At 49.3% G+C, this 25,525-nt stretch overlaps 6 protein-coding genes across 6 annotated transcripts; 2 read left to right on the top strand and 4 right to left on the bottom strand.

Moving 5' to 3' along the window:
- Positions 1-5,864: 5,864 nt before the first annotated feature.
- LACBIDRAFT_322430 (uncharacterized protein) lies at positions 5,865-7,126 on the bottom strand (the record flags this gene model as incomplete). The annotated part of the gene is made up of 2 exons (XM_001875492.1): positions 5,865-6,203; positions 6,251-7,126. 2 exons carry the CDS (start codon positions 7,124-7,126, stop codon positions 5,865-5,867), a joined length of 1,215 nt encoding a protein of 404 aa, XP_001875527.1.
- A 1,514-nt stretch (positions 7,127-8,640) lies between these two features.
- LACBIDRAFT_322429 (uncharacterized protein) lies at positions 8,641-10,170 on the bottom strand (the record flags this gene model as incomplete). The annotated part of the gene is made up of 7 exons (XM_001875491.1): positions 8,641-8,700; positions 8,800-8,891; positions 8,924-9,114; positions 9,444-9,490; positions 9,584-9,598; positions 9,907-9,999; positions 10,111-10,170. The coding sequence occupies 7 exons, from the start codon at positions 10,168-10,170 to the stop codon at positions 8,641-8,643; spliced, it is 558 nt and encodes a 185-aa protein (XP_001875526.1).
- A 126-nt stretch (positions 10,171-10,296) lies between these two features.
- Positions 10,297-11,391, top strand: LACBIDRAFT_322428 (uncharacterized protein; the record flags this gene model as incomplete). Its single annotated transcript, XM_001875932.1, has 3 exons — positions 10,297-10,708; positions 10,757-11,067; positions 11,125-11,391. 3 exons carry the CDS (start codon positions 10,297-10,299, stop codon positions 11,389-11,391), a joined length of 990 nt encoding a protein of 329 aa, XP_001875967.1.
- A 2,194-nt stretch (positions 11,392-13,585) lies between these two features.
- On the top strand, positions 13,586-15,450 carry LACBIDRAFT_322427 (uncharacterized protein; the record flags this gene model as incomplete). The annotated part of the gene is made up of 7 exons (XM_001875931.1): positions 13,586-13,684; positions 13,765-13,886; positions 14,572-14,586; positions 14,926-15,027; positions 15,084-15,108; positions 15,161-15,184; positions 15,253-15,450. The coding sequence occupies 7 exons, from the start codon at positions 13,586-13,588 to the stop codon at positions 15,448-15,450; spliced, it is 585 nt and encodes a 194-aa protein (XP_001875966.1).
- A 477-nt stretch (positions 15,451-15,927) lies between these two features.
- On the bottom strand, positions 15,928-18,552 carry LACBIDRAFT_308418 (uncharacterized protein; the record flags this gene model as incomplete). The annotated part of the gene is made up of 1 exon (XM_001875490.1): positions 15,928-18,552. One exon carries the CDS (start codon positions 18,550-18,552, stop codon positions 15,928-15,930), a length of 2,625 nt encoding a protein of 874 aa, XP_001875525.1.
- A 4,529-nt stretch (positions 18,553-23,081) lies between these two features.
- Positions 23,082-25,310, bottom strand: LACBIDRAFT_308416 (uncharacterized protein; the record flags this gene model as incomplete). The annotated part of the gene is made up of 1 exon (XM_001875489.1): positions 23,082-25,310. One exon carries the CDS (start codon positions 25,308-25,310, stop codon positions 23,082-23,084), a length of 2,229 nt encoding a protein of 742 aa, XP_001875524.1.
- Between the last annotated feature and the right edge of the window lie 215 nt (positions 25,311-25,525).

The raw sequence follows: 25,525 nt of genomic DNA, 5'->3' as shown, positions 1-25,525 counted from the left end.
GAGTCTGCACATGTTTGCGATCGAATCTGCACATGGTCTCAAATTTGATTCCGGTGATCGAGTGCTCAGTCATTATGACTGTGTAGTAAAATTTTCGCACTTGAATCTCTTCTCCTCCGTCTGGTAACATCGAAAATGGTTCTGGTAAGTTACTACCCATTATTCTACACAAAACCTCTTTCAAATGTTGGTTCAAATCATTTCCAGGGTTTCTTCAAACATATATACAAATACTTTGTCCCGGATGAACCGGAAATGAGTCGACGACCCACGATTCAATCACAGGGAGACCTTGTACCCCTGTACGATGAGCAGGGTGAGTTCATGTCAATTGTAATTTTGTTCTGGCTATATAATTCAACATAGGAGAGGTCACTGGCTATATTCTCAGACCTAGAAAGACGTTAGATGAGCCTACCAAGCGGCGATTGATAGGTAAGCCGTTCTGAGTTTAACCACCATTCTTAAACTATCTCAGAACCTCTGCTAGCTGTCGAAGAAAAGATAACGTCGGTAAATCCACCCCGAGCTCCTTTACCAGTTCCTCCACCAGTTCCCCCCACATTGAACACGTCGGAATTGAACGCTTCAGAATTGAAATGGGATGGGTGGCCAGATGGAATATTCCAACGCGAGTTTACTTTCAGGGAAGTTAGCGACCTCAACAACCTCCATGTCCATTGGGCTTCGAGGACACACGGCCATCGTGGTGGCGACGATTTCGCAGATTCTTGGACTGGTGGAAAGAGGCGACATAAGCAATGTTTGGGAGTAATCGAGTGCGATAACCCTGACTGCTTCATAACCATTCGACCGCAGACAAGTCAACAAGGTGTAGCAAAGCAAGTTAATGAACGCTGCCGATGTGGAGCTGTTCTATTCCATCACAAGTGCGACGTCAAGCTCACCCTCTGGACGTATTCGAAGGGAGTTTGTGTCGTCAATGATGGATTTCACCAGCATCGAAGACCTGGCCATATTCTTCATATCTCCAAGGACGAACAGGTTCGCTTCCAGGCATTGGTCAATGCACACCCTACTGTTGGACCTCTGGGGTTGATCGTTGGTATGCTGAGCCATGGAAGGCCAAGGCTGCTGCTATTGGCCGAACAAAACCTACTCGAGCACCAAATCCTGACGCTAAAAAGCGCAAGAAGAATGATGGACGCCCACCTGATACAATTAAGGCGCTTCTCCTGAGACCGCCAAGGAAGGATCCTTCTAAAGTCACCGCGATGAAGAAGGTTGCTTCTAAGATCACCATTGAGTCCAACTTTGGACCACCCTCCTACCCCTGGAAGGCAAATTCTTGTTGGCTTGACGCTTCGCTTCAGGTTCTTTATGTTGCAGTAACAAAGAAGTTCACCGAGTTCGGAGAGGTCTTTGTCTCTCTCGAGACAGGTTCTCCCTTAAATGGGCTTTATCTGGCCATCAATGAACGCTTTGAGCTTGATCCCGAGGATGATAATGCAACTACTGCTCTGGGCTTGCAAAGGGACCGCCTCCGACTTTTTCTCAAACAAAATGCTGTGATTGAGGAGCTGGATCAATTTGACTCGCCTGTGGTGCGTCTAGAAACTGTATAATAATATACAAGACTTATCCTTTTATGTAGGCTTGGTTACCCATGCTTGCTCACCTTGTGTCACATATTTCATGACATTCGCTGTCACTCTTAGCCAATGCTCGGGATCCCCAGAAATTGGTAGTGGACATACCCAGGTCACAAGTACCCTCCGACGTGTGCCATTTTTCCAGGTTGGAGCCCATCACTACAAAAAATATGATGGACTCATCTCCAAGGTTTGCGAGGCACGCTTCACTGCGGATAAACCTCCAACCTCACCTCACACCAATTGTTGGCGGGTACATGAAGGGCATCGTCTATGCTCTGGCCAACGACGTGATCTTGAGGAACTGGTTGTTTCAATTCCTATAATATTAGGCATTGAGGTTGGCGACGAAACGGTGAAATCAAACCATCCTACCCATCCAGAAAGACAACAATGGGACTTTCCTCCAACTATCTTCCCGGATCCGAAGGCTGCAGCAAAGAAGGCTGGAATAGTCTCCGACCTTGTTGGCTTTGTTCTTGTCAATGTTGGAGGAACGCACTTCACCGCCAGATACGTATCTCATGATCAAAAAAAGGTCTACACATATGACGGATTAAAGCACAAAGGATACCCAGTCGAAGAGCGAGCCGCCTTGCTCGAAACACATCTCACCGGCCGTAACATCGAACTTCCAGAGGGTTATTCGATCTGGCAGGCATACTATCGCCTTCGAGGAGGAATCAAAGCACAGAATAAATTCTTCAAGATGCGAACAAAGGAATATACTGCCAAATATCACCTGCACTTCTCGGAACGGACTCTTGGTAACCTTCCTACTGCTTCATATCACTTTTATGGATTACAAGAAATGCCAGCAAAGGATCGCACATGGATTCTGAATCCAGAAAAATCGGGAACAACAGAATATATTCCAGAGAGACCGCTGGCTCTGGAAGATGGTCCGGAATCAGAGGACAAGACTATTCCCTGCAGAGTGGTGGAAGGACTGGCATGTCCAGACTCTCAAGAATCACTCCCTGACTCCGAGTTTGATTTAAACTGCCGCTGTGGTGCCACTGGGGATGGGAACATTGTCTATCATCAGGACGATGGGGAAGTTGTGCAGTGTGATGAATGTGGAGAATGGTCGCATGTTGGCTGTCAGCGAGATGGAAGGGCAAGTGATCTTCCAAAAAAGAAGACTTTTCTTTGTGATACTTGCGATCCGAGCATCATAAAGGAGATGTTCTCAGGAAGACGGAGTAGCAGTTCATCAAAGAGGTGAGTCAATGGTTCTGAGAGAAATTTGAAGCGACTCACTTCATATCAGAATCATGAATTCCCGTACCTTGCATACCAAGCCGCTGAAACAGCGCCTTAGGTGAGAGCGGCCACCAATTGCCTTCTGGTAGATCTTGATCACTTATCTAGACCTGGCCGTGGTGCGCTTGTTCTCAACAGAACGTTCTGGTATCCTGCTCGCGTGATCCAGAGGGATGGCCCTGAGGCCTGGGTCATACGATGGTGGCAAGGGTGTCAGTTTGAGAATGATGGAATCGAACCTGGAAGCACCAGTCATGTCTCTCTAGGGGGCAAGGGGGTCCTAGGATTAAAAAAATAGACCTGGGGTCGATTTTTTTTTTAAAGCCCTACTAGCTTGACCTACCTACCTACGTAATCAGGCACATGTCCATATATGGTAAGGTGATGTCATTGTCATGATCGCTTTGTCCCTCTACTTGCCTCACAGGCCTCACACACCCAATTTTGTGGAATGAAATGCAACATAGATGATACTGGCATATAGGTGAGTGACTTGTAATTTCTGTATGGAATATATTCTTACCCATTGTGTTTCACAGCCAAGCCTCTTACATTCAAGAACCCCATCCGATTGTGAGTCCGCCACCTTTCCACACAGGCATCTGTTTAAGGCTGGCATTTGCCTCAGAATGCGCTTCCTTTTAGAATGGCCACTTTCTTCCAAGTTGGTACTACTTGCGGCTATCCTGGCGTCACTAACATTGCAGGCGCTTGAGATGGTCTCCGATGGCGGCCCAAGAGCAGGGCGCTACATATCGTGTGAGTGCGTGCGTGTTCAACTAAGTATAGATGATACGCACGCTGTTCTTCTCCAAGCCCATGTCGTCAATGGTGACATTCGTTGCTACGTCTGTTACCGCCATGTCCCCACTTTCACCTACTACACCCTCAATCTCTACCGTGACGTCGCGTTCGTTTGCAGATTTCACGATACCCGTCATGTCCTTCTCCCCTTCTTCAAACTCTGATGTCTGTTCTTCTGATCCAGATTTGGTGTCATTCGACTCCTGCTCATCCAAGCCATCCTCGAGTTCTGGAGATTCCATGCTTGCATGACTGGAATACCTTGGTGAGTCACTCTTGCGCTAACAAATCGTTTTTTTGGCAAACATTGTATGTACCCTCTAGGAATGTCAGCACGTTGGTCTGAATCAGCGCCCCTCGACTCCTGCTCGTCCCAGTCATCCTTAAGTTGATGTGATACCATGGCTGCATGACTGGAACACTTATGGTGAGTCACTTTTCCACTAGCAATTTTTCTACAAACATACCCTGCAGGAATGTCGGTGCGATGGTCTTCCGATATGACAAGAGGTGGGTGTTTCTGTTGACGCTTGGTGGAGAAAATTTATGATTAGATAAGATTAAAGAAATATTATATAAAGCTTGAATATCATTGAATTCTGACTGATCTACATGTTCTGGAGTGTATTGGCACTGCAAACCTGCAAGGTATGGCCTTCCAGGCCTGTTTTGAGATCCTTTTGTAGAGGGTTCCATTTTTTTTTTCTGGGCCTGCGGCCGACCTACCTACCCAACCCCTGGTCGGACTTTGGAATCCTAAGACCCCCTTGCTAGGGGGAATCATAGATTCACTCTGGTTAAAGGGTGAAGAGAGGCGTAAAATAAGAGTGAGTTGTTTAAATTTATTAAACAGAAACGAACTCACCAATCTTAGCTTGGAAAGTGGACACTCGCACATGAAATCCCGACTGCAGAGGACATCCTCTCTGACCCATCGACAATTTCCTACACAGAAGATGTCAACAAAGCTCTTTCACCACATGCAGGAGTTTTACACAGATTGCTGACAGCACCGAATAGTTCCAACGCCGAAATCTCAAGCAATCTCATACCCGCCAAGAAGTGGCTTGAAGACAAAAGTAAGGCATTTGAAAACACCCTCATTCCCTATGTAGGAACCCTCTCCGTCACGGAGAGAGCCCAAATCGCCAACTGGTTCGAAACTCATATCAGCAGAGACAAGAGAATTCGGGTAGCCTGGTTGGGTTTCTTACCCATAGCACACGCTCATACCCTCTTCATCGCACACCGAATGACCAAAAACCCCACCTTCAAGACGTATAGCGAGGTGGAGATCCTTCATAGGGCATGGGACGTGCAATTAACAAGTGTTCCGAAGATACTAAAGGAGATTGACATTGAGAGGGAATGCTTGGAGAGCTTGGAGGAGGAAATGTTCGAAAATACTGACCGAACTGGCGTTTCAGGAAATTTCCAGTGGGGATTGGATGCAGGACATCACCAAGGGGGTTGGGATCCCTCTTTTGATGTGGAATCAAGTGGGGATGGGAAGAAGAGAGCAGGGAGTGAGTCTGAACGAGAGGTGAGACTCCGTCACTCAAGTTCCGGACATTGACTAACCTTGATCTAGTTCGGACCTAAGTACATTCACTTTGCGAAACCAACCCTAGTCCCAGACCCCGACACAAGTCTCAAGCAAAAAACTCGACCAAAACCACGTCCAATAAAGAAGAAAAAGAATGATAAGAAGCCTGGGCCGGTGGCTGACTAGACTAGTCATAGCCTTGCTCACTTAAAATTGTATCTTTCTACATAAAAATAGTTTTAGTACAGACCTATAGGTACGAAATAACATATCCTAAAAGAATCAGAGAGATTTGGATACATTAAACTAGAAGGATAATTTGGTGCTTGAGAAACACAACATCAACACGACATGGTACGCTGATGCTCGCAGATGCCCGCAGATACCAGCTCACTAGGTTTAATTGGCACGCAACTGGATTGGTATGCACGCAAGTGACCGCAGATATATATTTTCGGTTCGCAACTGGCACGCAACCTGTGTCCGCAGGTGTACGCAGGTGTCCGCAGATGGCACGCAGATGGCACGCAGATTTTCCTGTGCCCCAAGATCTACCGTTCACCGGTTCACCACTCGAAATCTACAATTGCTGTAAAACGCTAACCCTGAAAGTACCAGCGCTGAGTCAACCCGTTTCAATCTGTCTTCCCCTCGCCTTCAATTGCTTTCTCAAACATCCACCACCCCGAAACCGGTCTCACTGTGTCCCTCTTCCCTTCTACATCACCAGAGATCTCAGTTCCAAATAAACCCGCAGTCATCATGCACGGTATTTCTTCCCCGTTGTCGTCAACGAGTACATCGACATCCGTGCATCCTGCTGGAATGTCGTTCGTGTCAACAAGATGATATCGCGTGCCGGATAAGATTAGGAATGCTTCGCTTTGACTCCAAGTCTTTGAGTCTTGAGTGTAGGTGGCAAAAAAATCAGATGCGGACAGGGCGGTAGGGTCTGGTCCTTGCAATGATTCTGCCTACATAACAAGTGAATATAGATTGGAGCAATGACGAACGAGCGTACCTCTACCACCCCGTCTTTAAACTTGTGTCCAAGCCACTTTCCGTCCTCATCAAATGCGCAGAACGCTGTCACCCATCCACCAAGATAGGTCGGGCCGCTCCCTCCCCCCTCACGATGACACACCTTCCCCCAGAACTCCTTATTCTCCTCACTTGCCGGGTTATCAAACGCCGCCACGAACTGCGCCATTATAGGGCGTAGCAAGTGACACCACCCTGTCGCCTCCACCCCATATTCCTTCAATTTCTCAATCCTCCGCAAGATTTCTTCCCAATCCTCCTGTTCGCCTTCAAGCGTAACGCTGGGAATCCCGCAGTCAAGACAAAACCTGTAATCAAAGTACTTCTTCATACTCGACATCATAATCACAGAAGCGATGATTGTATCCGTTGTAGTCGTCGTGCTGAATTTCGGGAGAATCCACGCACGCAAAGAGGGATCTAAAATGTTCTTCTCCAACTCCCGCGTCATATCCTTCGCCATGGCGCCGAAATTGACGGTATACCGATTCCCCTGTGCATGTACAACAAGCTCCTTCTTCCCCTTGTGCGCAACGAACTGAGACCGGAGCTGCTCACTCCGCCCGTTGACGAAGAAATTGAATTGGATGAGGATGGCAGTCCATATGTCGTCCGGGCGGAGGCGGAGGTGTCTGTGTCTATTGTATGCTTCGACTATGGTGTGCACGAGACCGTTTCGTTTTGGAATGGTGTTGTGCGATCCGGCTGGGAGGGAGGATTGGAGGAGGGAGGCGCAGAGGCGGGATTGTTGGGGGCAGGTGGAGGCGAGGAGGGATGATGGGGAGAGCGGTGTAGATGTGACGGTTAGAGGGAAGGATTCGGCGGGCAGGGATGTGGGCGAAAAGGTTACTGGCATGATTGTTGTGGTTAAGGCTTGGGCTCAAGCTCGAGCGGACTCCTTATACTGGAGTCATGGGACGTGGAAAGGGGTTTATGACATCATGTGATGGATTCATCCGGAACCGACTCTCCAGGTATTCGATTTAGTCACCAGTGAGTCATTTCTTTGTTGGTGAGGATGTCAGGTGTAAGCCACGTTGCAGTATCAAACACTACTTGACAACGTACCTTTGAATCCTTGCCTTCCCAGACTTTATCCAACATGCATCGCCCATCTTTCTTTCCGAAACCCAACGTTCAATGGGAGCCTCCATCAATACACGTAGCAAAAGAGCGCGATGAAGACTGAAAGCTGAAACACATAGCGACGTGCAGATTGGCGGCACATTATTTTAAGGAGGCATACAGGACGTATTGGTGGGGGTACGCGCGTTCCAGTTAGTAAGCGCGAAAGAGAGGCCGTCCGAGCGGATGTGGATAGGGTTCGGAGAGTTGGGCTGAGAAGAGTTGAGACGACACGAAGTGGAGACGCAATAAGGTCACATGACCGTCAGGAATCCTGAACCACCCTTGCTCTTGCCAACTTCTAGCCTAACAGTCTCCTGCCTCCCCTGTCCCTGTTCTCCATCCATTTTCTCGTTATAATTCCGAATGGCCTCGTAGATGCGTAATCGAGCGGCCGCAGACACTTCTCCTCACCTCTCTCTCCGCTCTCGATGACACAATCCCTCTTTCAACTTCTTTGTTGATGCGTGGAGATTCGGCTTCGTTGCACACGACGCCGAGCGAGGTACAGGTTCTGGCAAGGCACAGCAATGACAGCCTCGGTGGAGGACCTTCAGAGAGGCCACGAGGAATTTAAGGGAGCCAACGGTGGTCAGGGAGGAGGGGGAAAATGTGGTTATTGAAGGTCTCGCGGATTTTATCTCATGCCAAGTTTTCGCAGGCTGAGAGGTAATGGACAAAAACCCGCACAAACTGTACATACAATCGCAATAAATTGAAACTCATAAAAATATCGCGCACGCCACTGGTACTCGGACTGTCCCCTCCTAACCTCCATCCAAACCGAAACAACGACGGAAATAGTAATGATCATAATGGTGTGGGATAGTAATTAAATCCGTGAGCCGTAAAATTCGAAGGCCATTTTGTGCAAAAAAAAATTGAAATCAGTTGAAATGAATACAAATACGACGGAGAGCGTGTAGTGACTCACGAATAATTATAACCTGGGAGAATGCGCGCAAGCGAACGTACTCAAGCAATGACGCAATAGGCGTTGTTGCCCGAACCACCTCCCTCGTAGATGGTACAAAGTGCCCCTACTTCAGCTAGGAAGGTTTCGTGTGGTTCGTGAATGATGAGGCGGTTTAGGTGGTGATCGCGGGTGACTTGGAGGGATGGTTGGGTACAAGGAGGAAGATAATGTTGCGAATATTGAATGAATTTAGCACTGTTCTGTCTGTTGAACCCTGCTCTCGCATGATTGAATTTCAAGGAGCTGATGCACGAACAGATACCTTATTTCTAGACGTAACGGATCGAAACGAACAACATAGGACGGTCAAAGACGTCCTGAGCAGTCCCCTTTTATGGTTGAATATGATCCATGCTCGAAAGACAACCAACGGAATGTGTGATTACAGTGAAGACGCCTTAAATCGGGTGTAGTTCCTGGATACGCACCCTCTGATGTAGTTGTAAAGGCAAGAGCTGAGGAATGAGGTGCTGGCGCGTGAGGTTCCACCGTCGACAAAATACAATCAACGCTCCTCGAGCTAAAGAAGGTCGAAATCGGAGACCAACTGACCGGAGCCGACGCGAGCAAGAGTACCTTTGGCACCAACTAAAATTCGCGATGGTACGCCGTGACCACGTTCGGAATTGACGAGATAGGACAGTGCTTGAAGAACACGTGGATGAAAATAAGGATAGATCTGAATATATGCGCCTGAATGAGTGTTGACGGAGTCGTCGGGTGATTTCGCGATCGTTGGGATTCTGTTCAGAGGGTCTATGAGCGTACAACAGCTTTGAAAAGAGAGTAGGTACCTTCCTTTCAATGTGCACGTCCTCGCTTTAAAACTTGTCGTCCCCAGGATCCGAGCCGTCCTTTTTCACCTAAAAACCGTCCTGCACGCTTCAACACTCTGACGTTCAAGCCCTCATTTCAACAATTTCGATTTGGAGTTGTCGTCACCGTCGGTCGAGACATTCTGAGTAGAAGGGATGTTAGCTAAGAGGAGGCCGACGTAAGTACTTATTTTGAGCGACAGCAACTGATACGAGCGGCTAGCACTTCAGGAGGCCGCGTGAGCGATAGTACACACGATACGCCTTTCCATACAGTGCAACCCAATGCGGATCCTCGTCTACCCTGGGGTACGCACCAGAGCCTGAGAGTGCCAACAAGATAGCAATTTCGCGAAGCCTACGCGAAATAGTTAGCCAAGTGGAGGTGAGAACATACCGTCAATGAAAAAACCTACCCTTTTCAAAGAGTCACCTATCGGACTGAAGAAATTGGAGCGGGAATTGCTTCGCCTAGCGAGGACAGAGATGTATGTGGCCGTTCGATTGCGTGCATAAAGGCCGTTTCGTTGTGGCATGGTGGGGGGGAAGAGGCGCAGGGGAGGAAAAACATTGGGACACGCAGGCACGTCGCATGAGGCGGCATAGAAGGGGAGAGCGATTGGGGGTGGGTTGACGTCGTCAAGATACAGCTGATTGCGAAACGATAGAGCAGCTCGGCTCCCGTTCCGTCCTAGCCATTTGTTTGTATGTGGCGCACACCAAAGCCAAATAGACCGGACCGGTAACACTTCTCCATCGTCCTCCTTCATATCCCCCCCACTCTCCTTCGTTGAACACTCCACCATCTCTCCTCTTCAATTAAATTCCTCGATGGCATGTATATACTCTACAGCAATGCGAAAATCCTTCCATTCTTGCTTATGAATTGTCACCCTCGCACCGATGGTCACCCACTGCACCTACTGATGGCACTAACTCCAAAATTCTAATATTTCTAGGTTTTCTTGGGTATTTTAGAACCATGGCTAGCATCCACGGACTGATGATATGGAGCTCCTCGATGATAGCGGCAGGGGAGCTCGGAGAAGGGGTTTTTTTTCGTCTATAAAAGCTTTGATGTGCGTGCTTATTTTCCCCAACTATATACTCATGGCTAACAACGAACTCCAGCTGAATGCGGCGGAGCGGCAAGAAATGCTGCGTCGATTTCCCCGTGCTTCATTCTGGCTTCGCATGCACGACCGTCACCCCGACATCCATCCAGTTCTAGAACAAATGGCACAGCACAACAGAAACCTCAACGGTAACCTGTACGCTGGCCTTCTTGCTGCCCCCGTCCAACCTGCTGCTCCACCTGGTCTACCTGCCGCCCCCCCTGCTGTTCCTGGGTTTGCTCCGCAGGCCATGTATCCCCCTGGTTTCCCTGTGTTTCCCGGCCTCTATCCTAACCACGGCTACTACCCACCTGCTCAGTTTCAACCACGCGCCCACCCGCCATACTACCATGATAGGCCTGAGAATTTGCCGGCCCCTGCTACTCCACGTCCTGCCACGGCCCGTCGTAGGTCCTGTTATCTTGGACCATAACACCACGCTTACGCTTTCACAGCCCAAGTTGCCACAACCCATGTCGACATCTCAGTCCCTCGTAATACAGAAGTTGAAAATGGGGTTGTCACTCGCTTGATCGTCCGCTTACCAACCGACCTTCCTTGGAATGATTTTTTCGACAGGATATGTGCTAATATGGACCTCATCCCGGCCAACGCAGTTTTGGGTTACAAGTTCTCGGGAGATCGCATTTCTGACCCACCAAACCGGCTTGCCAATGCAGAGGATCATGTCCAGGCTATGGCTCGTGCAACAGAGAAGATCAAGCGCGCTAGGACACGCGAGGTTGTTCTTGAAATACATAACTTGGTGCGTGGGCTGTCTAGAGGTAATTGAACCTGACCTTTCGTTGACATGTTTTATTAGCGGGCTGGCGCTGGAAAAAGTAAGAAGGAATCGACTGCAACAAAAGGGAAGAAGCGTCCACTGGCCGATGGCAACGAGGATGAGCTTGACACCTCGGTCTCGTATGCTTCTCAGCTTCGTCATTGCAATAACGGAGTTCCGGCCAGGGAAGGGGTTCATGTTATCGAGGAGGCTGTCAATGAATTGATTAAAAAGATCAGCTGTGTAGGACCGATTTTGGACGTCAAGGTGGAGGAGGCAAAATGGAGTATCTGGAGTAAAGATTAAACGACGAAGGAGAAAGCAAGATCTGGGATTACTCACTTTTGACCTCTGACAAAATAATCCCGCCTTCGAGCTCTCCAACCTAGTGGAGCCCATGCATATGCTCGCTTTGTTGTGATTCTGTTGCAGCCGGATTCATCCACGAAAACGAGCTGGTCTGCCTGGTAGTTTTCACCAATGCGGATTTGAAAGTTTGCACGACGCTCTTCATTCCGTTCAATTGCCGGGGCAGAGACCTAACACGGGATATTGATGAGTTCAGTGAAATTGGAGTAGGAAATGCAAAGGAAATGGCCATCCCACCTTTTTTTGAACAAAACCACGGCGTCGTAGCGTGCGAGCGATAGTGCCTTCAGATACGTCGATGTCTCGGGCTTCACGTAGCTCTTTCCGTAACTCAAAAAGATAAATGTCCGGAGTTCGTTCAATACATGATTCTAGGTACTGAAAACGGAATCATCACTATATATGTTGCAAGAAATAGAAAATACCCACAGCAGTATCTAACGAGTTCAGTTTTCTTGGTCTTCCCATAACTTCAGGCTTTTTTACGACTGAACCTGTCTCCTTGTAAAGACGAAGAATGCGGTTGACCGTACTTCGGCCTGTGTTTGTAGCTTTAGCGATGTCTTTTGAAGACATTTGATGAGACATGGTAACGAGCATTTCTTTGACAGGTTCTGGGATGTGTTTTCGATTACCAGCGCGCGCCATTATTATTCGAGGAGGGAAACGGGATGTGAGGGTACGTAGACGGTAGATAAGACTCAGGAAGGTGTCGATGTTTGGCCTCAGCAAACAAACAGATGGCTAAGACGGAACGGGAGCCGAGCTGCTCTATCGTTTCGCAATCAGCTGTAAGATCACGGGCGTTTCAACACGCTCATGTGACCTGATCACATCTTGATGCGAGCTTGCTTTAAAAGTCCCAAAAGCCCATATGAATCAAGAAACGACTTTGATGCGACCTGTGATATAAATAAATGAGACGAGAACCCTATACTCAATGTGAAAACAAACTTTTCTCCTGCAATACTATCAACTCGCTCGGTTGAATCCTATAACAGAATTTTATTCTAATAGCATTTTGATGGTGATTCGCTTGCATGCACGTCGATAAGGGCGCTTCAAACTTAAAACATGCAAGAACTGGGTTCAAGTGTCGACACATCCTCTGTCTTGTTTACATTTTATGAAATACAAAGCTGAGAAGTTCTTTCGAGCGTCCCCTTGAGGTTTTATAAAATACAAAGCTCAATACAAAATTGATCCAACTACTTCTCGTCGAACTCTTCATTGGCGCCCGCTAGCAGATATACTTATAATAAGGTTGCTTCACAGGTACTCAGGCCATTGAGAGTTGATGGTTTTTTTTTTCTTGGCATAATTTAAATAAGTCAGATTCCTTTGAATCCCTCGAAGGTGTGGGTTATTGAATGTCCATGTCACATGTCAAGCCTCATAACTTGCTCATAACTGTTTGTGGGTGCAATATTTAGCACGGGAACTGACAATTTGCAAAGGGTTCTATTCTCAGGCGAGATTTCATTGAACTCAAGCCTTTTGTTCTATCTTATTCAGCCTTTACATACAAATATAAGGTATGTGGAATGTAGCATTTTGCTGGGACTGATATGCCAAAGCTTGTGTCAAGCTTGTGTGAGTGAGAAAATCAGGAAATATTCAACAAGGAGATTGGAATATCAGTGATCCATTGGTGTATTGGAAGCACAGGTGTAAAGATTGACTTAACCTTGAAGTTATAGGTCATTCCACACAAAGATTGGGTTCGACTCCCAGACAGAGCCCTTGAATCATACTGTTGGTGTGTTGATTTTTTTTGGGTGTTCTTTGCTGTAGTATCTCCGCTCCAACACATGTCTCTTATTAAATGTTGAGAAAGCACTCAGAGATTTAATCTTGTTCCTATGCTGCAAATGTAAGTTCAAAAAGGCTAGCACACACATTTCATTTCTAACCCTTGGATGGCTCTAAGTGTTAGCAAATGTGATAGCTGGGTTCGACTCCCAAACGAAAAGTTGTTGTTGTGTGCATATATGATATCATTTTGTTTTTGACCCAGCATTTACAGCACCTCAACTTTCTGACACTTTCTTGCATGGACGATCCAACTTGAATAAATAGTTCTGCCACTCAAATACCATTAAATGTGAATCCCCTTTGAGGTATTCAGACCATGAACTATAATCCAAACAAGGTTATCATTGGTGCATTGGCAGCACCGCATACAGGCGGAAACAATTTGTTTCTGTGTAGAATGCATGATGCATGGTATGTAAGTAAGTCTGACAAGGGTTTGACTCCCTTGATGAGATCATGATGAAAGCAATTTATGTTGCTACATTTTTTTGATAGGTTGGCTATCTCTTTTTGGATGTTCTTTGCTGTAGTATCCCCACCCCAAAAATCATCTTTGATAACATGTCTGGAAAGCACTTGAAGTTTCAATCTCATTCCTTAGCTCTGGTGTTGCAAATGTAAGTTCATGCTTTGAAGGCATTGATGTTGGAAGTTGCAAGACTCTCTGTTGGTGCACTGGCCAGCACACACATCAAAAAATGTCCATTGTGTGCATATTCACACAAGAGCTGGGTTCGAGTCCCAGACAGAGAATGGGGTTAAGAGATGACAAAGTTATGAGTTTTGCATGGAGTGGCAGATAAAATCGTTGTCAGTGGTCTAGCTACTAACTCCATTTGAATATTAGGAGATTCTTCAACTTGAATTACAACATTCATGTCAGATGGAGGGCATCACATTCAATTCAAATGACTGTTTATTGTGATTCTTGCGATTAAGTAAAGTTCCTTGTTGGTGCATCGGCTGGCACCCACAGTTAATTTCTAACACTTGGATGGCTCTAAGTGTCAGCAAATATGATAGCTGGGTTTGACTCCCAAACAAAGAGTAATGTCTATATGTCAAAATCGATTTTTTGCCCTCTTTCTTTTTTAAAAAAAATGTGACCCAACATTTACAGCACCTCGACACTCCGACATTTTCTTGTATGAACGATCTTACCTCTCGAATACCATTACTTAAACATGAATAAATCCCCTCCGACCCCCGAGGCATTCAGAGCATGAATGTTAATCCAAACAAGGTCTTGGTTGGTGCATTGGTAGCACTGAATACAGGCAGAAATGACTTATCTTTGCATAGAATGCAGAATACGCAGTAAGTACGTTCAACAAGGGTTCAACTCCCTTGACGAGATCATAACAAAGCTAGAACATGTTTTTGGCCAAAGACCCTCGTCACAGAGACTGAGATATATATATAGAAATCACGAGCCAGAAGGCAAGCATTGTCCACGGAGGGTGCAAAGTACTATACGGCGGCCACCTTTAAATTTCGTTTGAATTTCGTCTCACATGTAATTTATTGGGTTTAATTCTTGAGGGAGTTCCATCTTGCGGTAATTGAAGAAGCTCAAAATATGGGCAGTTGTATGAATTTTCAGGCTGCTTGGTCTGATAGATGACGATGGAATGTCGCTTCTTTTGGCTGGGACAGCAGATTGCGTCGCCAAGAGGGTGAGGCACTGTTTGGATTCAAAGCCAAAGCCCGTGACAAACAGCTTGTCAACAACGCGCATCGTCGCAACCCTTTGAGACAGTAAGTAATCCACTACCCACTCAGTACCAGTACTCAGTACTCCTAGTACTCACCAGTAAAGCTAGTCAAGCCCCGTTGCCAGTGAGTTTACCGATGTTCCACATACCAACGCATGCTGCTTATGCATCTTCAGCACCACGCCATGTGTGAAACCTCAGTGCGTGCGGGGACTTCGTGCGTGTGAAGTCTCGTAGTACCGTAGTCGAATGTCGTAGTGTAGAGTAGATGAATAGAAGTGATAGGAGAGAACGCAACTGTTGTGGTTGCGCTCGTCTCCTAGGGTTGCCTAGAAGTCCTAGGCAGACCCTCGTTAACCCAGAGGAGGGCTCTCATATCCTGTGGAGGAGGGAGCATTATGCAGGGAGCTCGCCCTTTGGTCTTACCAGCAGTGGACACAGGACACACTTCACGCGAGCTTGGTAGCAAGATGAATATGGTTTATGTCTAAGTGTGCTAATGCCAATACAAACAGATATAAGTCAAGTATTAGTAAGCGGGGCTGCGCGTATCCTCAACTCCGTATTACAGTGCCCCCCTGCGCGCAGACTCGAATTATCCAGACTTGAATGACTCCTACCGTCGCCGATCCCTCCTCTTGCCCTTTCCTGCCGGTTTCTTGCCTTCCTCGATCCTTCGCTGGTCCTCCTCATGCTGCTTCCTGCCTGATCTACGACTCCTTCGTGCACGACTAGTGGGTGTGGGCCTATCCTCCTCTGGAAAATCGTCTTCCCCGTCTTCCAAGTTCACAGCCAGCCGTTGTTGCAGTGGTACTGGCGGAATGCTTTGTAGAGGCCTGGAAGAGGACCCTTGAACGAATTCCATAGGTGGCCCTTGAATTCGCTGCATTAAGGAAGCGGCAGGTGGTTGTAAACGCTCGACTAAAGGCGTTGGATCCCGTAATCATTGCGCTAAGGGAACTGGTTCGATGCGAAGCGAGTCTACCGCGGATGGCGATCGGAGACGACCTAATAATGATGGCGCTATCGGTGCAGAAGGATGCTGAGATGAGTTCCCTTCTCCAGTCGACGTTGAAGGACGACCACAAGAGGCGCAATTATGACAGGAGGCGCAGTTGTGTTGCGGCATCATAGGAAATCCCAGAGGGGGCCAACCCGATAGTGAAGCATGCTCTGAGGGATAGTAACCAGGGTAATGAACGGACCACGGCGGAGGGGCTGATGGGTTCATACCCCAAGGCATATAACCAGGAGGGGGGCCCCACGGTGTCGGGTTTAAACCAGCGGAGAACGTGTTGGGAGCTGACCAAGGGTTTGCGTTAGGCAACTGCACCCAAGGGCTGGAAGGGTTATTGCTTGTAGACCAAGCGTTAGGAGTGGGCGTCGGCGGTTGGAAGCGGGGACGGTTGCTTTCCCGAACATTGTGGGATGGTCGAGGACGGTAAGAATCTCCTCTCCTTCGGGGAGGAGTTGGAGAGCGAGATAACGGATGCGCATGCTTACGACCGCCACGTTGAGAAGGGCTCCAGCGAGGGGCACCAGGTGCGGGCGCACTCGTTGAGGGTTCGAAGGCGGCTCGATGTCTTGGGGAGGGAGTTGGCGAAGGCTGTTTGGGAACGGATACAGTGGGGGGTGGGACTGTCGGTGACTTAGGAAGGCTCCGAAGAGGAGAGGGCACGTCTCCCAGGTCCACAGTACCCATCTCTACGTCTTCAGCAGCCTCGGATGGTATGTGCGGTCCCATTGGCTCGTCAAGGTCTGTGCCCCAATCTACTTCCGGGGGGGATCCCAACAAGGAGTCCACGGGAGAAACAGGGCGCTCGCTATCTGGAACGCCCCCAATCTCCGGGGAGTCGAGAGGATTGAAGAGCAAAGGGAGAGGCGGTGGCGCTGGATTACCAGGGCTGGGTGGTGGTGATGGTTGAGTAGACGCGCCAGTCCTGAATTCGTCCTTGAAAGGAAGATCCTCCGCATGAGGACGCCTTGCTTGCATGCCCACATCCCCAGGAGTTGGGTCCTTAGTCAAGTACAGCCATGACGACGCTTTGGCGGGTCGCGGTGTCTTATTCTGGGGTACTTCTGCGAAATGTAAGTGTCGCGGACAAGGGAGTCCGAATATTTCGGTCTTCGAGATGGCTCCAGGAAGTATCGGTGCGTCGCTCAATAGGATGATTTCCCGATTACGAGATCGGTCGAAGTATGAGACACCGTGGAAGTCAGCGTAAGAACGTCCCACTCTTGTCACAAATAATTCACCCTCCACATTTTTCTCCGCCCATTTCTCCCATTTGCCTTTCAGAGGACTCATGACTGGAGGGGGTCGAATCCAAGCTACACGACGAGGGTCCACTTCTACCATATCGAGAGGATCAGCTCCATAGCTAGAGAAGTCCAGCCCTAGTAAGGGGGAAGTACTTGATGCGTGCTGGGTAGGAGGGGTCGGATTAGGAATCACCGCATAGGCAATGGGAGCAGGGCCTCCTCTCGACCATTCTTTATGGAACAGGGAGAAGGAGGCATATAACGCCTCGGGCGGATCAGACGGCTCTTCGTTCCCGATGTTGTCGTCGTTGTCCGATTCGGTGATTATTACCCGTTGCCTACGTAGAAAGGTTTCGATGCGATTGTGGGGGGAGCTTAGATTCTCAATGGGAGTGTTCCGAACGAACGAAGTGTGTTTTGGTCCGCGTCCCGCGTCTAACAGGCGATCCAACTCGTCTCCCATTAACTTATGTACGATGAAGCAAGGGATACGGTGCGCCAGAAGCCAATCAATTTCTTCCTCCTCTTGGCCGTTGATCCAACAACCCATGTACGACTCATCAGCCATTTCGGGGAGACGATTCGTCGATCGAGACCAAGAAGTGGTAGTCTGCTGCCGCTCCACCCAATCTATCCACGCAGCCTTCAATTTGAATTTCCGCTGTAGCAGGGTCACGTCGTCTAGAGCTTTGTCGAAGGATCGTATGGAGCGGAGGTCGCTGATATCGTCTGGCCTGAGGTTAGGATTGTAGAACTTCCATACATCCTCCAAGGCGATTGAAGGGTCACGACGACTGTTGGCTCTAAGATTCTCGATGCGTGCTTCTAAGCGGGAGTTTCGCTGTTGCAGTTCTCGAATGTAGTTGGTGTGGATAGAACTACGCGAGTCCGTAACATCTAAGATGCAGGCGAACTCAGGGCATTCCGATAGCGATGTGGGCACGCGTTTAATATGGGGAGCCCAACTTGGGTGGCCAGTCGCAAACTGAGGCGACACGCACGCGTCAAACCTTCCCAAATGCCCATCGCTTCGCTGGTCAGAACGACGGCTAGCTATGTCGACGCTGAAATGGTCCTCCAACAAGCCGGGTAAGAATGGAAGCTGCTGTGCGTTAGGAGACCACAGTTCCCAAACTTCTTCCCCTAGCTGTACGATCCGATGTGATTGGATTTCAAACTTAGGTAACTTCGCAATCATTCTGGAGTCAACGCATGGCCTAGCAAGGTAGCCGGTTGCGCTGGACCTCCTGGTAGAAGTGACACGCGAATCTGGAGTGGGGCGGTAATTTGAAGCGTAAGAATGCATAGCAATAAAGTAAAGGGATTTAGAGATTGAAAGAATAAAGGAGTGTAAGGATAGTTTCAACGCAGAACAAGCCGCGCGATGGTTACAGAGTGTAAGGATAGTTTCAACGCAGAGCAAGCCGCGCGAAGGGTACAGAAATTAGTTCAACACAGTGAAGCCGCGCGATATTAAAAGATGATGGAAGTAAAGAAGAAGGACGGCGGTGGTTGCAAATCGTTATCCATCAATCAATCACCAAACTAGCGCAAACAGGAATGGGTGGCGGGGTGATATCATCGAGCTTTACAGATTATGGGCTCGTATGTACGCTCTCGTAAGCTCTGGAGCATTGCGGAGGTCGTACTCTGAGACCCATGTGTCGTCTACTGGCTCGTGGCCTTTCCAATGAACTAGGTACATCCGTCGATTGCCCCGTTTTTGCGTAGTTAAACGATGACCAACGATTGACTCGACTTCGTACTCTGGATGTGAGATTAATTCCCTAGTACTAGGCAGGGTCTCCCTTCCTTCGAATCGATCCGGCGAAGAATGGTACTTCTTGAGATGCTCAATGTTGAATACGGGGTGCATCGGATAGTTAGGTGGGAGCTTCAATCGGTAAACTTGAGGATTTATCTGTTCTAGGACCTCAAAGGGTCCAATCGTCCTCTGGACTAGCTTCCGACCTGTACCCTTGACGTCTACGAGCTTGAGCGTATGCGGATTGATTAAGACTAAGTCTCCCTTCTGAAGTGTGTCCACGGGGCGTCGGCCCTTGTTATAAGCTGCCGCTTGTCTTTCCTGCGCTAGTACAAGCGCATCTCTGGCTGAAGCGCGGTGGAATTCTAATTCGCCTATGAACTCTTCCGCAGATTGACTAGCCACGAACGGTCTTGAAACCGGGTCTCCTTCGGGGGTAATTCCAACTGTGGAAGTCCGAGGTTTATAGCCCATTAGTAAGAATTGAGGAGAGTAACCCGTGGATGAGTGCACAGAACTGTTGTAGGAGTAATTTAATACACTGAGCCATTTGGCCCAAGACGTGCGATCCGAAGCAACGTACGCCCTCAGCATCTGCTCTATCGTGGCATTAAGGATTTCAGTCTGCCCATCCGTCTGGGGATGATGCGACGACGACAGAGCCATGACACTGCCGTAATTCGCTACTACGGATTTCCAAAACGCAGTGGACCAACGCTTATCGCGGTCGGCTATGATGCGCTCAGGTAAACCATAGACATTGGCTACTCTTTCCACAAATAGATCTGCAAACTGCTCTTGGCTCATAGTTTCGTGAACTGGCAGGAAGATAGCAAATTTGGTTAACTTGTCGATTACGGCGAAGATAGCGGTGTAGCCTTCTTCACCAGACGAAGGTAGGCCCGTGATGAGGTCAAGAGAGACTGTGGAGAAGGGCCTCGCTGGAATATGCGAGGGTCGAAGGCTGCCGGCTTGCGCGCGTCTATCAATTTTGATTTTCTGACAGGTGTCGCAGGACTTAGTATAGTCCATTACGTCTTTATGCATAGAGGGCCAGAAGAACAACTCTCGAAGCCTAGATAAGAATCGACGTGGTCCTGCATGTGCGCTCTCATAAGGGGAATCGTGGATCCATTTCAATATGAAATGTATCCTAGATTCCGGAACGCAGAGTCTAGCGGACCAATCCGCATCTATGAAGTAGAGTAAACCATTCTTGCTTTTGCGGAAGTGGGAGGGAGTGATGACTGTCTTTGGATTGGGAATGTCCTCTATATATTTGGGAGCGAAGTACTTGTCCTGCGGGTAACCCTGCGCGAAAGTAGCGATTACTGAGGGCTTCATAGCCACGAGGAGATGAGGTTTATTCAGACATTCGTCGTCAAATGTTGACGAAGTGGGCTTTACTCCTATCGGGTAGGTCCAGTGATCATCAAGCGGAAAGGGCAGCTTGTCTTCGATAAGAGGGGGCTCCGTGACTGGAACCATCTCTTCGACTATTTCCGTGGGTGGAGGCTCCGTTAATGAAGGGAGTCCCTCCGTCACAGGCGTAGTTCCCACTTCTGGTTCAGTAACTGGGAATTTGCTGCGCTTATTAGCTCTGCGAGTCCTTGCATCTGCGGCAGCCAATCGATCTGCTTCCCTCTGAGCTGGGCTTTCCGACGGTTCATAGTAAGTAGCATTTGCCCGGCGCTCTACCACGTCCTCCCAACAGGACACGGTGAACGCCGCACGAGGCGCACTCGCTCGGTGAATACGATCTTCGACGGCCTGGGCTCTATCCTGTTTGCTCTCGTCGGGGGCTATAGTTGGGATGTCATCGACAACAGGGGAGTTATGGGGCGGCACACGTGGTAGTCTGGACAAAGGGTCGACGTTAGAGTGTACTCGTCCGGCTCTATGCACGATGCGCAGTCCTGGATACGCTGCGAATACTGCCCCCCACGCCGCTAACCTCCTGTTGGCGTTCTCGTAGACTCGAGCCCATTGAAGCGCGGCGTGATCTGTGATGAGGATGACCGTCTCTCCCTCTATAAAGGGCTGAAATTTCACTAAGGCCTCCTTGGCGCCTAATGCCTCTCTCTCCGTGGCGCTGTAGTTACGCTCGGCTGCCTTGAAGGTTCTGCTCCAATAGGCGATAACACGTTCTACGTGTACCGTAGTCTCATCCAGAGACGGACCCCAAGAATCGTCGGCAGGCCTCTCAACGACGTCCTTGGTTAGAATAGGAAAAAGATGAGGGATGGGCTTGTTCTCGGACCACGCCTTTGCAAGACGGTCGTAGGTTGGCGTTCCTTTCAAGTCACCGACTTGAATGGGTTGCACCTGCTGCAAGCTCGCGCCTAGCGCGACATGCGACGCATCCGTATACAGACGATACGGACAACCCTGTATAGGGTGGCCCAGAACGGGCGCGTTTGACAGCGCTTCTTTAGCCTGCTGAAACGCCAACTCGTGCTCAGCCCGCCAATCCCACCGAGAGCCCTTTTTCAAGAGTTCGAATAATGGCTTCGCTATGAAAGAATAAAAGGGAATATAAGTTGAAAAATAAACTACCATGCCTAAGAACTTCTGTAAGTCAGACACGGAGGTCGGGCGAGCGAGATCCATGATGGCTTGGACCTTCTCTTGATGCGTTGACAGGCCCAATCGCGAAACCTTCTGTCCTAGCAGAAGAATAGAAGAAAACCCAACGAAACATTTAGGGGGAGATAGAGTGATACCCGCAGCGGCGATCGCCCCTAGGACGGTGTCCAGATGAACGAGATGCTCCTCCCAAGATTTAGAGTACACAACGATGTCATCGATGTAAACCAGCGCAAACAACCACAGGTACGGTGATAGAACTCCCTGCATCAAACGCTGAAAGATGGACGGCCCATTGCGTAGACCGAAAGGCATTCTTTTAAATTGCCAAAGACCCAGGTGGCATCGGAAAGCTGTTTTCTCCTTGTCCTCGTCAGCCATCTCCAGCTGAGTAAATCCAGCTAAGGCATCAAATGTGGAAAGGACCTGTGCGCCAGATAAAGCCTGTACGATTTCCGTCTGGCGCGGGATGGGGAACTCATCTGGTATAGTTTGCGCGTTTAACTTGCGATAATCTACCGCCAGACGAGCTTTGCCATTGCGATAGACCACCACGACAGGAAAACCCCAGGGGCTGACGGAAGGCTCGATAACGTCTGACTCGAACCATGTCTTCATTTGCTTATCGATAACTTCTCGTTTCGCTGGTGAAGCGGCGTACATGGGGACGGAAACCGGGGTGGAACCCTCCTTAAGGGGAATGGGTACCATAGCTGCGACTTTTCCCAATCGGCCGTCAATACCAAAGGCTGTGACGTTCTTACGCAGTATGTCGGCCAAAGGCTTTTGGAATTGCTCCGGGACGTCAGGACCCAAGTTCACTGCATCCAGGATATCCCCATGGACCGAGTCCTCAGGTACTGCTGTCGTTTTAGGGCCCCAAGCGTCGTCCTGATCCAGCTTATCGTCTGGACCCAGCGATGTGGGTTTGGCGTCCGCCAAGTCCTGTGCCTTCAGGGATCCCGTAATGACTTTCCTCAAGGCATCAGCCGACGCGACGTAGCGCGCTAGCGTGCTCTCTTCGGAGGGATTATCTAAAGTGCCACTGGGATCTAACAAGTGCCCGACTATGTCTCCCTTCCTGATGATCCTGGGGGTAGCACTAGGATTAGCGATAGGTAATATCGGCGTAGAAGCCGTGATCCACGTAGTTGGGGCCGCCAGGATGTCTCCATCCTCTAAGCCGATGATTACTTTTTCCACCAACCAATCATCGCGTCCAGCAAAGGGAGCTGATACCCTGACGTTCTTGACAGAGTGAGGTTGGATAATAGCATCTTCGTCCGCGAGGACTGGGGGGTCTCCCTGAGCGGGCTTCATCCACTTAGCTCGTCGAGCGGCCTTGGCTCGTACAAACGACTGCATTGTATGCGCCTGTCTGATTTCGAATCCGAGGTCTACTCTCTGGGCTGAAGATGCCTTGATTATTCGTCCCGTCCGCCCAACGTGAACGTCGCAATGACCCGTAGCGTACCGAGTCACACCTAATTCGTACGTCGTTGGAAGTCTTCGCCCAATAGCAGTGGAACTCGCATGTTGCGGACTACGTAAGCTTCCAGATCGAAACTGACGAATGCTCCTGATTCCGTGGGCATGAACAGAGTGGTTCGTATGTACCCTAGCACCTTCGCAGACCCTGTAAGATGGTAGAGTTTCATTCGTAACCCCTCTTTAGGCTTCGGAAGCCCAGGAATGGAAGACCAAAAGTCCTCAGACATCAGCGTGATATCCGCGCCAGAGTCCAATCGAGCTTGCACGACTTCTCCTTTTGTTGAGGCGATGAAGGCTCGAGCATGAAGAGCTCGAGTGCCTAGAGAGCCTAATCCTTCAGGGAAAGAGCGACCTTTAGGCGCTACAAAGATTTCCCCAGGATCGTGATTATTTGCATAAGGAGGGGGTTTATTAGCACTAGAGGAATAAGGAGGAGGCGTAGCGCTGTCCCTTAGGCGACGCTTAGCTCTCGGTAATTGTTTAACAACTGATTCCTCAGTTGGGGAATCTTCCTTTTCCTTGCCCTTGGACTCATTTGCCATTCGTCGGCGAACGTTTCGGTTATCCCTTATGAACGTCTTCTTGGCGTGCAAAGCTTTTGCTCCAGTAAGTTCAGCGCTCATGCAGAACGCTTCCTTCGAGGTCTTACTCAGTCCAGCGATATAAGCGGAAGAAGAGGCCTCAGCCTGTGTTTCAACAATCATAGCTAAATACTCTCTGTCGTGTGCGGCCTCTAGCTCGTGATCTAAATCTACGTCTATCAAATTGGCGTTACGGAGACCATCCCACTTTCCGTAGTGACTACAGTCTCTGGCATAGTGGTGAGGACTATCGCAAATGAAGCAAGAGCCGTTGGTAGGGGGTTTAGCACTTTTAACGCTATCATCCCTTGGAAAGGAGACGCCGTTCATAACTTTGCCCCTTGGCCACTTTGAAGAACTGGGCGTGCCGCTCTTCTCGTTGCGTTTACGGAACGTTGCTGCATAAACTTCAGCGCTCTCGTCAGTGCTTGAGTCACTGCCTTCATCCTTAATTAGGGCTGGGGATTCAACGGGAGGATCCGAGGAAGCAACATGCGCGGTTCGCCCATAACGCCCCTTGCCTGGGACAGCTGGTTTGTCTCCATGGCCTGCTGCCGTATTTCGAGCGCGAATCTCGCTGCTTTGCCAATCGTTAATGAGGCTGGTGGCTAGACGACTGGCCGCGCTTTGCAGCGCGAAAATAGACGGGCAATTCACGTCGTTGAGGTCTTTTTCCCATTCAATGGGTTGGTTACGCAGAATGCGGTCAACCGCACCTGGACCGTCCAGATCGTCCGGGTGGAGGAACATATGATGACGAACTCTACGTTGTATGAAGTCAATTGGATCCTCGTTGGTATGCCCTTTTTGACGGAAGAACATGGCTTCGAACTCGTAAAGCCTTTCACGCGACCAACGTAGATCAAGGAACTGGACACGGAGACCGATCATCATGTGTTCCCAATCCTGACGGAAGTACGTCTGGTCAGTCAACGGTAGACATTCCCACCAGCTCTTTGCACGGCCTGACCACTTATAAGGGGCCATGGCGGCTACACCTTCCTTCATTTTATCGCTCATCCTAGCTAGGAAGGACATAGAACTGATATAGTCGATGGCGGTGGAGCCATGACCATCCCACGCGGGTACTACCGATGAGTTGAGCTTGTGATTCAGTTGCCACTCATCGGAGTAAGGGAAGGGTGAGTACCCCGTCCATCCAGAAGGGTTACCAGGAGAAGGATCTCCGCTTCCTCCTGGAGGGCCGCCAGGAGGCCCGCCATTGGGACTGCCGCTGCCGCCATTAGGACCACCGCCGCCTGGACCGTTGTTACTCGGGTCGTCGTCAGGGGGACCTCCTCCTGAGGGAGGGTCACCAGGGGACCTTAGATCATCATCGCTGGGCGATGGTATCGGGCGATTATCTTTGAACTGATAGCTGGTCCAACGCGAAGGCGCGCTGCTGGCTGGAGCTGGTGGTTGTTCAGGTGCTGTAGTAGCTAAATGGGGAGGCGTTTGCCGGCTGGCAAACCACACGGTTGGTGTGGGCTTCGCTACGGCTTGGGAACCCTGCTCAACGCCCGTGTTTACCACTGGCGCTGCAGCGGGAGCGTCACCTGCTGGCAATTCTATTTTACCCAAGCCAGGCATAGTGGAGATGGCATGACGCCTATGAGCGACAACCGAAATGGAGGCTGGCATCGGTACTTTGACGCTTTGAGTGGCGATCGTCGGAACCGCTGATGGAGCGTATTGAGTGGTAGGAGCAATCGAAGGTGCGAGCAGTGAGAAGGCTCGATTGGACTGGGAGGTGGCGTAGAGATCCCTTGATGTAGGTAATTTAGCGAACGCTTGATCTAGCGCTCTGACCTTGTAACTAGCGTTGCTCGCTGAACGTGCAGCAATGACCGCTCCGG

Source organism: Laccaria bicolor, genomic scaffold (assembly GCF_000143565.1).
Source record: "Laccaria bicolor S238N-H82 LACBIscaffold_3 genomic scaffold, whole genome shotgun sequence".
Classification (NCBI taxonomy): domain Eukaryota; kingdom Fungi; phylum Basidiomycota; class Agaricomycetes; order Agaricales; family Hydnangiaceae; genus Laccaria; species Laccaria bicolor.
The sequence above is the reverse complement of the archived record's forward strand: the minus strand, read 5'-3'. Positions and strand labels throughout refer to the sequence as shown.